The 15253-nt window shown below is 45.6% G+C and overlaps 1 protein-coding gene across 2 annotated transcripts in view; it reads right to left on the minus strand.

Moving 5' to 3' along the window:
- Positions 1-15039, minus strand: part of CDHR1 (cadherin related family member 1) — a 230466-nt gene extending 215427 nt beyond the window's left edge. The window contains exons 1-2 of one of the 2 annotated variants that reach the window (XM_073685967.1): positions 14526-15037; positions 13574-13669 (exon numbers count right to left, since the gene is read on the minus strand). In XM_073685967.1, coding sequence (XP_073542068.1) covers positions 13574-13669; positions 14526-14589 — 160 coding nt within the window. In that variant the 5' untranslated portion in view covers positions 14590-15037. Of the gene's footprint in view, positions 1-13573; positions 13670-14525 lie in introns of both variants that reach the window. The other variant, XM_073685968.1, reaches the window with a different exon arrangement.
- Between the last annotated feature and the right edge of the window lie 214 nt (positions 15040-15253).

Raw genomic sequence — 15253 nt, forward strand, 5'->3', positions numbered from 1 at the left:
GTACTAATCCCAAAGAGTGGCCACCCGAAGCAGAGGAGGCCTTTCTTTCCCTTAAACAGGCCTTCTCTTCCGCCCCGGTGCTGCATCGCCCAGATGGCAACAAGCAGTTCTTCCTGGAAGTTGACGCCTCCTCCTCTGGAGCCGGAGCGGTACTTACTCAAAAATCATCTTCCGGGAGGATGGTAACTTGTGGCTTCTTCTCTAAACTCTTCTCCTCCTCTGAGCGCAACTATTCCATAGGAGACCGAGAGTTATTGGCCATCAAACTGGCATTGGAGGAGTGGCGTTACCTGCTCGAGGGGGCTCTTCACCCGGTAATAATTTACACTGACCACAAGAACTTGGCTTACCTCCAGCATGCCCAGAGACTTAACCCGCGCCAAGCCCGGTGGTCCTTGTTTTTTGCTCGTTTTGATTTTGTCCTTCATTTTCGCCCGGCTGACAAAAACGTCAAGGCGGACGCCTTGTCTCGGTCCTTTCTGGTGTCTGATCTCGAGGAGGATCCGAAACATATCATCGATCCCGCCAGAGTAATGCAGGTGGCTCCCGTGAGTCTAAATCGTCTTCCTCCTGGTAAGACGTTCGTACCAGTACCTGATCGGGAGAAGATCCTACACTGGGGTCATTCGTCTAAACTAGCTGGCCACGCCGGTCAGAAAAAGACCCTCCAGCTTATTACCCGGCACTACTGGTGGCCTAACCTGCACAAGGATGTAATAGACTTTGTTTATGCCTGTGTGTCCTGCGCCCGCAACAAAGTTCCGAGACACCTGCCGGCCGGCCGCCTCCTACCTCTGCCAGTACCTGCTGCCCCCTGGCAGCATATAGCGATGGACTTCATTACTGATCTGCCCGTCTCTGCCGGTTGTACGGTCATTTGGGTGGTCGCTGACCGCTTCTCCAAGATGGCTCACTTCATTCCACTGCCAGGTCTTCCGTCTGCACCCGAGCTGGCTAAAGACTTTATCCGCCACATCTTCCGTCTTCATGGCCTGCCCCGTCACATCGTGTCGGATCGTGGGGTACAGTTCACTTCCCGTTTCTGGAGAGCCACTTGTAAATTGCTGGACGTCACCCTGGACTTCTCCTCCGCTTACCACCCACAGTCTAATGGTCAAGTGGAGCGGATCAATCAGAACCTGACCAGTTACCTTCGGCACTTCGTTAATGCCCACCATTCTGACTGGGTGGATCTCCTGCCATGGGCCGAATTCTCGTACAACAATCACGAGAGCGAGTCTTCCTCCAAATCCCCGTTTTTTGTAGTCTACGGTCAGCATCCTCGGATCCCGTTTCCCGTCTCCACCTCGGCGGACAATCCGGCTGCGGAATCTCTTGTTAACAAATTTTCCTCCATATGGGAGAGTACCCGGTCCGCACTCCTTCTGTCATCCGAGCGTATGAAAAGACACGCTGACAAAAAACGTCTGGACCCTCCTCAATTCCGCCCTGGGGATAAAGTCTGGCTCTCGTCCAAATATGTCCGGCTCAAGATCCCTTCCTATAAGTTAGGGCCTCGGTTCATCGGCCCACTGGAGGTCATCAGTCAGATCAACCCGGTGGCCTATAAATTGAAACTCCCGGCCAACTTACGGATCCCTAACTCCTTCCATGTGTCTCTCCTCAAACCTGTGGTGCTTAACTCTTTTTCCAAGTCTACAGGTACGCCTCCTGCTCCGGTTTCTGCTGAGGACGAGTTTGAGGTAGAGAACATTCTTGCCACCAAAAGGGTAAGAGGAAAGACCTTTTTTCTGGTAGATTGGAAGGGGTTTGGTCCTGAGGAGAGAACGTGGGAGCCCCGGGAGAACATCCATGCCCCTCTCATCCTAGCTAAATTTCTGTCTGGCCTAAAAAAGGGGGGGCCTAAAGGGGGGGGTACTGTAGCGCTGGCGTCCCTGCCCTCTGCTAGGCAGGGACGCTGCTCCCCTCACCGCTCTGCTCCGTGCCCGGCGTCCTCTCCCCGCTCTGCTGTCAGCGCACACTCCTTCCCGGCGTCCTCCTCCCGCTCTGCTCTCAGCGCGCGCTCCTTCCCGGCCCCTGTGCTTAGGGCGCGCGCGCGCGCGCTCCCCTCCTCTTAAAGGGGCCGCGCGCGCCGTCCTAAGGAGTCCCCGGCCAATGGCCGGAGGACTTCATCATATATAAGGCACCTCCTCCAAAATGGAGGTGCCCGAGCAATGTTGTTTGCACCTGTGTCTCACCTGTGCTTCAGCCCTCAGGTCCCGTTGCCAGTTTCCTGCCAGTTTCCTGCCAGTTTCCTGCCAGTTACCTGCCAGTTACCTGCCTGATTCCTGCCTGAATACTTGTTACCTGTCTGCCAGTCTGAGGTCCGACGGTCTGCCTTACTACTCCTGTCAGTCTGTCTAAAGGACCAGCCTGCCCGCTCACCTGGGAGCGCATATCAGCTACCTGCCTGCTTGCCTGAGGTCCGACGGTCTGCCTTACTACTCCGGTCAGTCTGTCTATGGACCAGCTTGCCCGCTCACCTGGGAGCGCTTCTCCGTTATCTGCCTGCTTGCCAGCCCGGAGGCTCCGTTGTCACGTGCTGTGACCACCAGCTATCTCAGAGACTCTTGCCCGCTCACCTGGGAGCGCATCTCCGTTACCTGCCTGCTTGCCAGCCCGGAGGTCCCGTTGTCACGTGCGGTGACCACCAGCTATTCCAGAGACTCTTGCCCGCTCACCTGGGAGCGCTTCTCCATTACCTACCTGCTTGCCAGCCCGGAGGTTCCGCCGTCACGTGCCGTGACCACCTGTTATTCCAGAGACTCTCGCTTGCTCACCTGGGAGCACACATCTACCATCTGCCTGCTAGCCTACCCGGAGGCTCTGCCATCACAGGTCGTACCTACCCTTTACCCAGAGACTGCCCTGATCACTTGCCGTATCTCCCTGTCCGTTCATCCAGAGACTGCCACCCGCTCCCTTACAAGGGCCGCCCCCTTGTATAGTAGCTCAGAGGTTCCGCCTCCCAGACCCGTTACACACAGTAATGCTGGAAAACAAGTTGGGAGCCTAAAACATCTTGTTATACTGAAGCATTAAGGTTTCCCTTCACTGGAACTCATAGGCAAAGGCCAACCCCTGAAAAACAAACTCAACGCGTTATCCCTTCTCCACCAAACAGTAGTCACAATGCATACATGCAGGTAACATTCTCCTGACATTTGCCAAATTCAGACTCGTCTATAAGACACCAGATAGAGAAGTGATTTTTCCCTCCAAAGAACACATGGTGATGTACTTTACACCACTCCATCCAATGCTTTGAGTTGTGCTTGGTGATTCAAGGCTTGCATTCAGCTACTCGGTCATGGAAATCCATGCCATGAAGCTCCCAGTGCACCGTTTTTGTACTGAGATTAATGCCAGAGGGGGGTTGGAATGTTTTATCTTCTCTTATCACTGAGTCAGCGGAGCATTGGTGATCATTATATACTATGCACCTCAGCACTTGGTGACCAGCTCTGCATCTTTCTCTGGTCTGACACATTGTGGATTAGATGCTGTGGTTCCTAAACACTTCCACTTTTTATACTACCACTCACAGTTGAGTGTAGAATATTTAGAAGGAAAGACATTTAATGAACTGACTTATTACAATGGTAGTATCTTGTGGCAGTACCACACTCAAATTCGGTGAGCTTTTAAGAATGACCCATTCTTTCAAAAATGTTCTTAAGACAGTACAGCTAAGAGCTTAATTTTATACATTTGTAACAATGGGACTGAATTAAAAAGCTGAACTCTTTATTAAAAGGTGTGTCCCAATTCTGTTGTCCATATAGCACATCTACAAGTCCTGAAGGAGGAGCATTATGCTGCAGTTGATGCCAGCCAGAGGCTGACAATAACTGAGATTATTACTTTTTTACTGCAGTACCCTAGTCTACAATTCCCAGGGGCCTTCGCCCCTTTATGCAACATGGAAGGGGAGGGATAGCAAAGGAAAAGACTGATTGGCTGAGAAGGCAGGAGACACAGGCAGGAGATAGCAGGTAAGTGTGAGTTATTCTCCATTATAAACTGCAGACAGCTTTACCTTGGAAAGTACAGAGTTGAGCCAAAGAAGGAGTACTGACAGCTCAGCAGCTCAGTGTGAGAGAAGAGGATAAGATCCTGGAGCTGTATCATTTGTGCAGCTCAACCAGGCTGCTCAATCCATTGTTCATTCAGACATAGTTTATTGTACTGGGGGGTTTATTCTATCTTACCACCACAGCCAGTTTTCCCCTTGGAAAATGCTATTTAACTGCAGCTATAGGGTTAATCTGCAAGTAAATAATATTAAGCCACGTGCACACGTTAAGTATTTGGTGAGTTTTTTCCTCAGTATTTGTAAGCCAAAAGCAGGAGTAGAATAGTCAGAGGAAAAGTATAATAGAAACACGTCACCACTTCTATATTTTTCACCCACTCCTGGTTTTGGCTTACAAATACTGAGGTAAAAAACTCACCAAATACTCAATGTGTGCACGTGGCCATACAATGCTTCTCAGCCGCCGTAGTAAAAATGCAGTTCCGGTGAGAAAATTCACTTGCTTCCTCCCGGGAGTCTACGGCTTTTGGTCATGGGGGCGCGGAGCGGCTACAGTCAGAGCTGATAGCACTGCTCACTATAATGTGAGCCATAACAGCTATAGAAATGGAACAGATAATGCACTCACCAACAGTGCTGCTTGATAATAGTCCTGTTTATTCGGGATTACACATGCGGCGTGGTGGTGCAGGTTCTGGGGTGCGGGGGGTAAGAGGACAACGGTCGTTTCACGCGAGTCCTGTGCTTCCACGGGTCCATTTCTATAGCTTTTATGGCTCAGGTTTCACTATATATGGAATTTGCACCACCTGGCTCGCATGCACACGGCTAGTGCCCCGTCTACGTGGTTTCCAGGCTAACACTCTTTCATATGCAGAGTGCAGCGATTAGTGCTCGACAATTGAAAGCTGCATAGTGTGACTGGTGCCTTACTATTTCTTTTCATATGGTGGACATCACTATAATGTGACCAGCGGCTTTGATTGACAACACTTTGATTGATAGCTCACGATGTACAGCATATGTACTGTCAATCAATTCCTTTTTCTCAGAGGAGATAATTCTCTCACGGTAACCGCACTTTTAGTGCGGCGGACGGGCAGTATTTTAATGCTATTTACCTTCAGATTGACCATAGTTTTTTCTATGTAATCTGAGAGCAGAATAATGTAGGGCATAGAGCTTGACTCCAGGGATGTGTCACTTATTGGGCTGTGATTTGTAGTTTCAATACAGTGAGTGTTTTATAAACAGGAGATTATCATCGCAGGACTGGGCCTCCTATGCACGGCAATTTGACTAATTTGTGTAACCTCACCCCCACCACTGATTAGCAGCTTGTTGACAATGCACACTGTACACAGGAAGCTGTCAGTCAGTGGTATGGCCGTGGTTATAGACAGAGCAGCTTTGTGAGCACTGCTTCATCTATAACGGAGAAAATAAGGATTCTAGAAAGACGGCACCAAGCAGTTCATTAAATGATATATTGCTGGAATCAGGGTCGCTGTCCCTACATCATGCTGTTCTTAGATTATATAACAAATGCATGCTGACAGATTCCATTTGAAGAGGTGTTACATATATATACACTCCTCAAAAAAATAAAGGGAACACTCAAATAACACATTCTAGATCTGAATGAATGAAATATTCTCATTGAATACTTTGTTCTGTACAAAGTTGAATGTGCTGACAACAAAATCACACAAAAATCATCAATGGAAATCAAATTTATTAACCAATGGAGGCCTGGATTTGGAGTCACCCCCAAAATTAAAGTGGAAAAACACACTACAGGCTGATCCAACTTTGATGTAATGTCCTTAAAATAAGTCAAAATGAGGCTCAGTATTGTGTGTGGCCTCCACCTGCCTGTATGACCTCCCTACAACGCCTGGGCATGCTCCTGATGAGGTTGCGGATGGTCTCCTGTGGGATATCCTCCCAGACCTGGACTAAAGCATCCGCCAACTCCTGGACAGTCTGTGGTGCAACGTGATGTTGGTGGATGGAGCGAGACATGATGTCCTAGATGTGCTCAATCGGATTCAGGTCTGGGGGAACGGGCGGGCAAGTCCATAGCTTCAATGCCTTCATCTTGCAGGAACTGCTGACACACTCCAGCCACATGAGGTCTGGCATTGTCCTGCATTAGGAGGAACCCAGGGCCAACCACACCAGCATATGGTCTCACAAGGGGTCTGAGTATCTCATCTCGGTACCTAATGGCAGTCAGGCTACCTCTGGCGAGCACATGGATGGCTGTGCGGCCCTCCAAAGAAATGCCACCCCACATCATTGCTGACCCACTGCCAAACCGGTCATGCTGAAGGATGTTGCAGGCAGCAGATCACTCTCCATGGCGTCTCCAGACTCTGTCACGTTTGTCACATGTGCTCATTGTAAACCTGCTTTCATCTGTGAAGAGCACAGGGCGCGAGTGGCAACTTTGCCAATCCTGGTGTTCTGTGGCAAATGCCAAGCGTCCTGCACAGTGTTGGGCTGTGAGCACAACCCCCATCTGTGGACATCGGGCCCTCATACCACCCTCATGGAGTCGGTTTCTAACACGTTTGTGCAGACACACAAGGTCATGGAGGTCATTTTGCAGGGCTCTGGCAGTGCTCCTCCTGTTCCTCCTTGCACAAAGGCGGAGGTAGTGGTCCTGCTGCTGGGTTGTTGCTTTCCTACGGCCCCCTCCACGTCTCCTGGTGTACTGGCCTGTCTCCTGGTAGCACCTCCAGCCTCTGGACATTACGCTGACAGACACAGCAAACCTTCTTGTCACAGCTCGCACTGATGTGCCATCCTGGATGAGCTGCACTACCTGAGCAACTTCTGTGGGTTGTAGAGTTCGTCTCATGCTACCACGAGTGTGAAAGCACAACCAACATTCAAAAGTGACCAAAACATCAGCCAAGAAGCATTGGTACTGTGATGTGGTCTGTGGTCCCCACCTGCAGAACCACTCCTTTATTGAGGGTGTCTTGATAATTGCCAATAATTTCCATCTATTGTCTATTCCATTTGCACAACAGCATGTGAAATTGATTGTCAATCATTGTTGCTTCCTAAGTGGACAGTTTGATTTCACAGAAGTTTGACTTACTTGGAGTTATATTCTGTTGTTTAAGTGTTCCCTTTATTTTTTTAAACAGTGTATATAGATATATATTTATATATACAGTACAGACCAAAAGTTTGGACACACCTTCTCATTTAAAGATTTTTCTGTATTTTCATGACTTTGAAAATTGTACATTCACACTGAAGGCATCAAAACTATGAATTAACATATGTGGAATTATATACTTAACAAAAAAGTGTGAAACAACTGAAAATATGTCTTATATTCTAGGTTCTTCAAAGTAGCCACCTTTTGCTTTGATGACTGCTTTGCACACTCTTGGCATTCTCTTGATGAGCTTCAACAGGTAGTCACCGGAAATTGTCTTCCAACAATCTTGAAGGAGTTCCCAGAGATGCTTAGCACTTGTTGGCCCTTTTGCCTTCACTCTGCGGTCCAGCTCACCCCAAATCATCTCGATTGGGTTCAGGTCTGGTGACTGTGGAGGCCAGGTCATCTGGCGTAGCACCCCATCACTCTCTTTCTTGGTCAAATAGCCCTTACACAGCCTGGAGGTGTTTGGAGTCATAGTCTTGTTGAAAAATAAATGATGGTCCAACTAAACGCAAACCGGATGGAATCGCATGCCGCTGCAATATGCTGTGGTAGCCATGCTGGTTCAGTATGCCTTCAATTTTGAATAAATCCCCAACAGTGTCACCAGCAAAGCACCCCCACACCATCACACCTCCTCCTCCATGCTTCACGGTGGGAACCAGGCATGTAGAGTCCATCCGTTCACCTTTTCTGCGTCGCACAAAGAGACGGTGGTTGGAATCAAAGATCTCAAATTTGGACTCATCAGACCAAAGCACAGATTTCCACTGGTCTAATGTCCATTCCTTGTGTTCTTTAGCCCAAACAAGTCTCTTCTGCTTGTTGCCTGTCCTTAGCAGTGGTTTCCTAGCAGCTATTTTACCATGAAGGCCTGCAGCACAAAGTCTCCTCTTAACAGTTGTTGTAGAGATGTGTCTGCTGCTAGAACTCTGTGTGGCATTGACCTGGTCTCTAATCTGAGCTGCTGTTAACCTGTGATTTCTGAGGCTGGTGACTCGGATAAACTTATCCTCAGAAGCAGAGGTGACTCTTGGTCTTCCTTTCCTGGGTCGGTCCTCATGTGAGCCAGTTTCTTTGTAGCGCTTGATGGCTTTTGCAACTGCACTTGGGGACACTTTCAAAGTTTTCCCAATTTTTCAGACTGACTGACCTTCATTTCTTAAAGTAATGATGGCCACTCGTTTTTCTTTACTTAGCTGCTTTTTTCTTGCCATAATACAAATTCTAACAGTCTATTCAGTAGGACTATCAGCTGTGTATCCACCAGACTTCTGTACAACACAACTGATGGTCCCAATCCCATTTATAAGGCAAGAAATCCCACTTATTAAACCTGACAGGGCACACCTGTGAAGTGAAAACCATTTCCGGTGACTACCTCTTGAAGCTCATCAAGAGAATGCCAAGAGTGTGCAAAGCAGTCATCATACAAAAGGTGGCTACTTTGAAGAACCTAGAATATAAGACATATTTTCAGTTGTTTCACACTTTTTTGTTAACTATATAATTCCACATGTGTTAATTCATAGTTTTGATGCCTTCAGTGTGAATGTGCAATTTTCATAGTCATGGAAATACAGAAAAATCTTTAAATGAGAAGGTGTGTCCAAACTTTTGGTCTGTACTGTATATATATACCTTATGATGAATCCATTCCATGTCAAACAGTATTTATATAATAAGTATATACACATTATTATGCATCCATATTATTTTCTATAATATTCATATTGTATAAAATGTATCTATTTTGCATATACTGAAATCATTTATAAACTTAAATCTTTCTTAAAAACATTCCAGTAAGATCCATAAACACTGTAAAATTACTGCGATATGCCCAGAGCACAGAACACCTAGAATACTAATGACAAAACACATGCATTGTCTTTCAGGTCCTGTATTTGATATATCAGTTGCTCCTTTACAAAATTAACTGCAAACTAAATATGTTGATACCAAACATTAGAAGCGAATGAATAACAGATAAAGAACTACCATTATTGTTTTCAGCCTAATGTGTAAGTTCACCTGAATTGATTGTCACTAGTGTTGAGCGAGTATGTTCTGTTCCGAGTATGCTCTGGCCGAGCTCCGAGTATTTACAGCTGCTCTGTGATATGGTTGAATCGCTCCCGTGTGCATTATTTGCAACTGTTTGACAGCTTTATTACATGTGAGGAATGTGTAAGAAATAGACATTCCTCACATGTATTAAAACTGTCAAACTGTCGCAAATCATGCACACGGGAGCGATTCAAACATATCAGCAGCTATAAATACTCGGAGCTCGGCCCAAGCATACTCGGCGAAAGGGTTAACAGAACATACTCGCTCAACACTAAGTCACCCTTCTATCTGCTTTACAGGAAAATTAGCGTTTTCATTATTATGCAAATAAGATGTTAAGAAGAAATGAGCATATAAGGTAAAATTCTAATTCGCCATCATGACTTCATGATATTCGGCATGACCTTGTGCGTGCATGTGCAGAAATGTCCTGTGCCTCATCATATTGGTCGCTCACTCACATATACCAAAGCTCGCACAATCAACAGGCAAACCTGGCACACCAGCCTGACTAAAGAACTGAGGCGGACTTCAAGGGTTTCTGAGCGAAGATGGAAAAGATCCCATTCCAACGAGCACTTCATCACATACAAACAGTCCCTCAATTTCACCAATTTCAAATCCACACTCACTGCTGCAGAACAAACATATTTCTCATTTCTCATATCCTCCCTGTCTCACAACCCTAAAAAGCTATACAACACTTTTCTCCTCCATCCTCCAGCACCTCCTCCCTCTCCTCTCATCTCAGCTGAAGACTTTGCCTCACTCTTCAAGCAGAAGGTTGACAACAGATTGCCAAAGAGAAAGCTTTGGCCTACAGTCCCCACAGCCCCTTCTCATAGCTACCTAGCCCTCTTCTTCCAAAACCAGCTTCTCCGCCATTACAAAAGATAAACTTTCCTCTCTACTCTCTTTATCACATCTCACCACCTGTGAACTTGATCTGATCCCATCCCCCTTCATCCTAAACCACACCACAGTTTTCATCCCAACCCTAACCCATATCTTCAACCTATCACTAACAACTGAAGTCTTTCCATCATGCTTTAAAAATGCCTCGATCAGACCCATCCTCAAAAAGCCTTCCTTTGACCCATCCTCTGTGTCTAGTCATCACCCCATATCACTTCTCCTCTATGCCTCAAAACTACTGGAACAGCATTTCCATTTTAAACTGTCCTCTCACCTCTCTTCCTGTTCTCACTTTGACCTGCTACAATATGGCTTCCAACTGCATCACTCAACTGAAACTGCCCTAACTAAAGTCACCAATGGCCTACTAACCACCAAAGCCAAGTCATCCTCCTCCTGCACCTGTGTTCTGCCTTTGACACAGTTGACCATTCCCTCTTAATACAGATTTTCTCATCTCTTAGCATTACAGACTTGGCCTTATCTTGGATCTCTTCATACTTAACAGACTGGACATTCAGTGTCTCCCATTCACTCACCTCCACCTCATCTTAGCCCCTATCTGACAGTGTCCCCCAAGGTTCATTTCTGGGACCCCTGCTCTTCTCCATCTACACTTTTGGCCTGGGACAGCTCAAAGAGTCCAATGGCTTTCAGTATCATCTCTATGCTGATGACACACAGATCTACCCCTCTGGACCTGATATCACTTCCTTACTAACCAGAATCCCACAATGTCTGTCCGCTATTTCATCCTTTTTCTCTTCTTGATTTCTAAAACTTAACATAGACAAAACAGAATTCATCATCTGTCCCCCATCTCACTCAACCCCCCCCAACAGACCTATACATCAAAATCAATGGCTGCTCACTCTCTCCTGTCCCACAAGCTTGCTGCCTCAGGATAACCCTTGACTCTGCGCTCTCCTTCAAACTACATACATAAGCCCTTTACACCTCCATCCTTGACTACTGCAACCTCCTGCTCTGTGGCCTCCCTTCTAACACTCTAGCACCCCTACAATCTATCCTAAACTCTGCTGCCCGACTAATCCATCTGTCCCCCCACTATTCCCCGGCCTCTCCTCTCTGCCAATGCCTACACTGGCTCCCCATTGCCCAGAGACTCCAGTTCAAAACCTTATCCATGACATACAAAGCCATCCGCAACCTGTCTCCTCCATACATCTGCGACCTAGTTTCCTAGTACTTACCTGCACGCAACCTCCAATCCTCACAAGATCTCCTTCTCTACTCCCCTCTTATCTCCTCTTCCCACAAACGCATACAGGAATTCTCCACTGGAACTTTCTACCCCAACATATCAGACTCTTGCCTACCGAGGAAACCTTCAAAAGGAACCTGAAGACCTACCTCTTCCAACAAGCCTACAACCTGCAGTAGCCCTTGCACCACTACACCACTGCATGACAAGCTCTACCCTCACCTACTGTATCCTCATCCATCCCTTGTAGAATGTGAGCCCTCGTGGGAAAGGTCCATGTCACGCAGAGTGCAGTCCGGCAGTCCGACGTACTACAGCAACAAACGGACTGCCGGACTGCCAGACTGTGCTCTGTATGACCCATCGACTGTGATGAATAATGAATACTGTTTAAGGCTAGTTGAAAAATAGTAAAAAATGATTAGTTAAAGAGATAAATAGAAGGATAGATAGATGTGGGGTCCCCCCTATTTTTAATAGCCAGCTAAGGCAAACCAGACAGCTTCGGGCTGATATTACCAGCCCTCAGCTGCCCCAGAATCGGCATATCACATTACATGCGCCACTTCTGGTGCTCTGTCTCAGCTCTTCCCGATTGCCCTGGTGCGGTGGCAATTGGGGTAATAGGATTAGGGGTTGATGTCAGTAGCTGGGTCTGGCACCAAGCACTGGGGTTAGTAATGGTGAGATGTCTGTCAGACACCCCCAATATTAACTAAAAAAGACAAAAAAAAACAGACACCCTCTTCCACCAATTTATTTCCCCCCAAAAATAGAATGCCGGTCTGCCGTAGTCTGTGACCGGTGGTGACCTTCCTGATGTCACCGCTCGTCACAGCGGCCAGCTCTTGTGCTACCCTCAGCATGAGAGCCAGCAGCGTCTGCTACAGAATATCAAGCTTTGTTCTGTGAATGATGCTTATGCTGCGGATGTCGAAGCAGTGATCGTGGTGCAGTGGACCATATCAGACCTGCTCGGGACCTTTACTTTCTAATAAATGGGTAAATGAGGGGAATTGTCAGGGAGAGTTTTTTTAAATTAAATAAACACACACAAAATAAGACTTTTGTGTGTGTTTATTTGTTTTTAAATAACTCATCTGCCAGTTAAGCAGATGTAAATGCTTAATGAATATTCACTGCTCTTCCCCACCCATCTCTTGAAGCCTAGAGATGGGCAGGGGAAGCAGTGAATATTCATTTTATCCTCTGATTTCAGAGGTCAGTGGGCCAAACATCAGGTCCCCAGGTCTTAGATAGACCCAATGAAGCGCTGCAGCCGGCCAATTACAGTAATTCCAGTAGCCAACTGGCAGGAAATCCCCCCATGTTGTCTAACATCCGTGAAACATATGGGACAGGGACTCAAGCATTGCGCTCGAGCACCCCCGATATTCAACCGAGTAACAAGCATACCCGAGCCCCCTAATGCTTGATCGAGTAACGAGCAGTGCCGAGCACGCTCGCTCATGACTAATAATTAGCCTTAAATACATTTACCGGGCATCGAACATTGCTTGCCCATACTAAAGATAAATCATCAACATAAAATCGGTGGGGTCCCTGTATTATTTGCCACCACCAAAGATAATAACTGCTAATAGGACAGGTCAACAATATTAGATGACCAGGCCACCCCTTTAATTTTTATATTTCATCTCTTTAGAAAGATTTAATATTAAAAATGTATTCTTATCTTAAACATTTATCCACATGATATGTAGTAAATCTCTGATAGGTGAAGGTCCTTGAAATGGGACCAGTATTTAACCAGGATCCCATAACCCCTGTTTCCTATTCTTGCAGCCACAGTCCCCCCCCCCAAAAAAAAAACAATACTTATAAAGGCCATTTAAAAAATTACATTTCATAACCCAAAATCAACATTTTTCACACACATATCATATAGTACATAACAGGGGACAAACATTTCTGACAACAGTAACAGCTAGAAAAAAGAGTGAAAATATAACCGTTGGCTCAATATGTTTTATGAATCACATTCGGCACATTAAAGAACATTTGGAGTACAGTAAGTGTCGACAAGCTTCCGCTATCACAGCCTCACACATTGTCATGTGGATTCACTTTAGCTGATGATGAACACAAAACAAGAAAATAGGTAAAATGCTGCACTGACCGATTGGCGTGTCCTCAGACAGGCTCAAAAGAGCCATGTTGCCATTGGTGCTTCCAGGTCCGTTGTCGAAAAAGTAGGGGGCATAATTGGTTTGCACTGCGAAACACAGAAATGTCCATTATCTACTTGTATAGTTTACAAAATGCAAACACTTTTGACACTAGAAAGACAGATAGGTCAGAAAATGATATTTGTAGCCCATGAAGGATTGGCTGCTCGGTCATAATCTTGATACGGCTGCCATAGTCTGAATGGGTCTATAATTACCATAAATTAGACCCATATACTGCGTGAATATATAAATATATACAGTATATAATGTGAACAGCGAACAGATAAGGCAGCACTACATCTAACCCTTGTGCATTACAAACATCTTCCTGTTTTCAAGTAATAATTTCGATGTCACTTAAAACTGTAATAGCCTTTTTGAGCCTGTCTAGCAGATACATTGGACCTGAAAGCTGACATCACATTGCAGAGCAGAGAATTAAATACCCATTATGTATTAACACGTTGCTTTTTAACACTTCGTCTATGTAATTCCATTGAAGAAGAAAATGATTTAACCCCTCTTGTGCCATTGTAAAAAAAATATATATTTAAGCAAGTACTAAGCGAAAAGGCTTGAAGAAAATTCACACAAAAATATCTGAAAAACAATTGTTATTTGGCTATGTTGGCACGTTGTATAGACATCAGTAATGACGAAACAGAGCATAAAGTATTTCCTATAACTGGCCTGCAAGACAGCATTAAAAACTGACTTCAGAAACAATTCCCTATAACACAACCCCCCCCAAAAAAATTAAGTGACTCACAGAATAGGCCCTTGAGTTCTAACAGGCTAAATCCCCTCCCTGTGCCGGGTTCATAAGAGGGATTAGCCTCGCTGTTCTGTGAGCGTCTCAGCTTTTCTATTACATGTTGGATATAAGGTAATTTCACTTACCTGCTAGGCAAACATGAAGCAGACAGAGAATAGAAGATGTTGTAAAGTGCCAGACATACTTCATCGCCAATGGCAGAACTGTCACTTTCTTTCCTTGAATTCCTATAATTTTATTTTAAAGATCTGCAGTGGTTAGTGCCATTCAGGACAATGTAAGGACTCTCTATGCAAGGGGAGGTAACAGATGCCAGGATGCTAATCCGATGACACGTCTTATTTTTCTCCTGCCTACTATCTAATTAGACCAATTAACTTGCGAGGAGCTGAGGGAATTCTTTCTTTTTATTTAAGTAAAGAAACTCGGTTTAGCGTTTGTAGAAAAAATTACTGTACAGAATTGTGAATTACCAACAGGGTCCTAAAAATCCTATAGGACTAGAAGTCCCTGAATTTTCCTATTTTTGCTTTACTATATTCTGGTGTTTCTCTGCTGTGGTTTAGGCTGAAACGATGACAACCTATATGGACGCCACTACAGCTGAGAGTCATTGCCGAAGTTTCCGCATTGATGAGACTGCCTACTTTTGGGCCGAGAGATTTATAGCTGCATAAGTGTGAAATGACAAACAACTGCTTTAAAAGTAATGTGGCAGCTGGCTGTATTGTGAAACTAGAGTATTTGCAAAACTTGGTAATGAGGCTCAGATCCAGACAAAAATAACAGAATACCTGGGAATTATTGGCTCCTAACTGGAAAAATTTGAAAGCCAAATGTTAACAAATTTTAT

The sequence above is a fragment of the Phyllobates terribilis genome, unplaced genomic scaffold, assembly GCF_046119375.1.
Source record: "Phyllobates terribilis strain yellow unplaced genomic scaffold, ASM4611937v1 Scaffold_5__5_contigs__length_657084704, whole genome shotgun sequence".
Classification (NCBI taxonomy): domain Eukaryota; kingdom Metazoa; phylum Chordata; class Amphibia; order Anura; family Dendrobatidae; genus Phyllobates; species Phyllobates terribilis.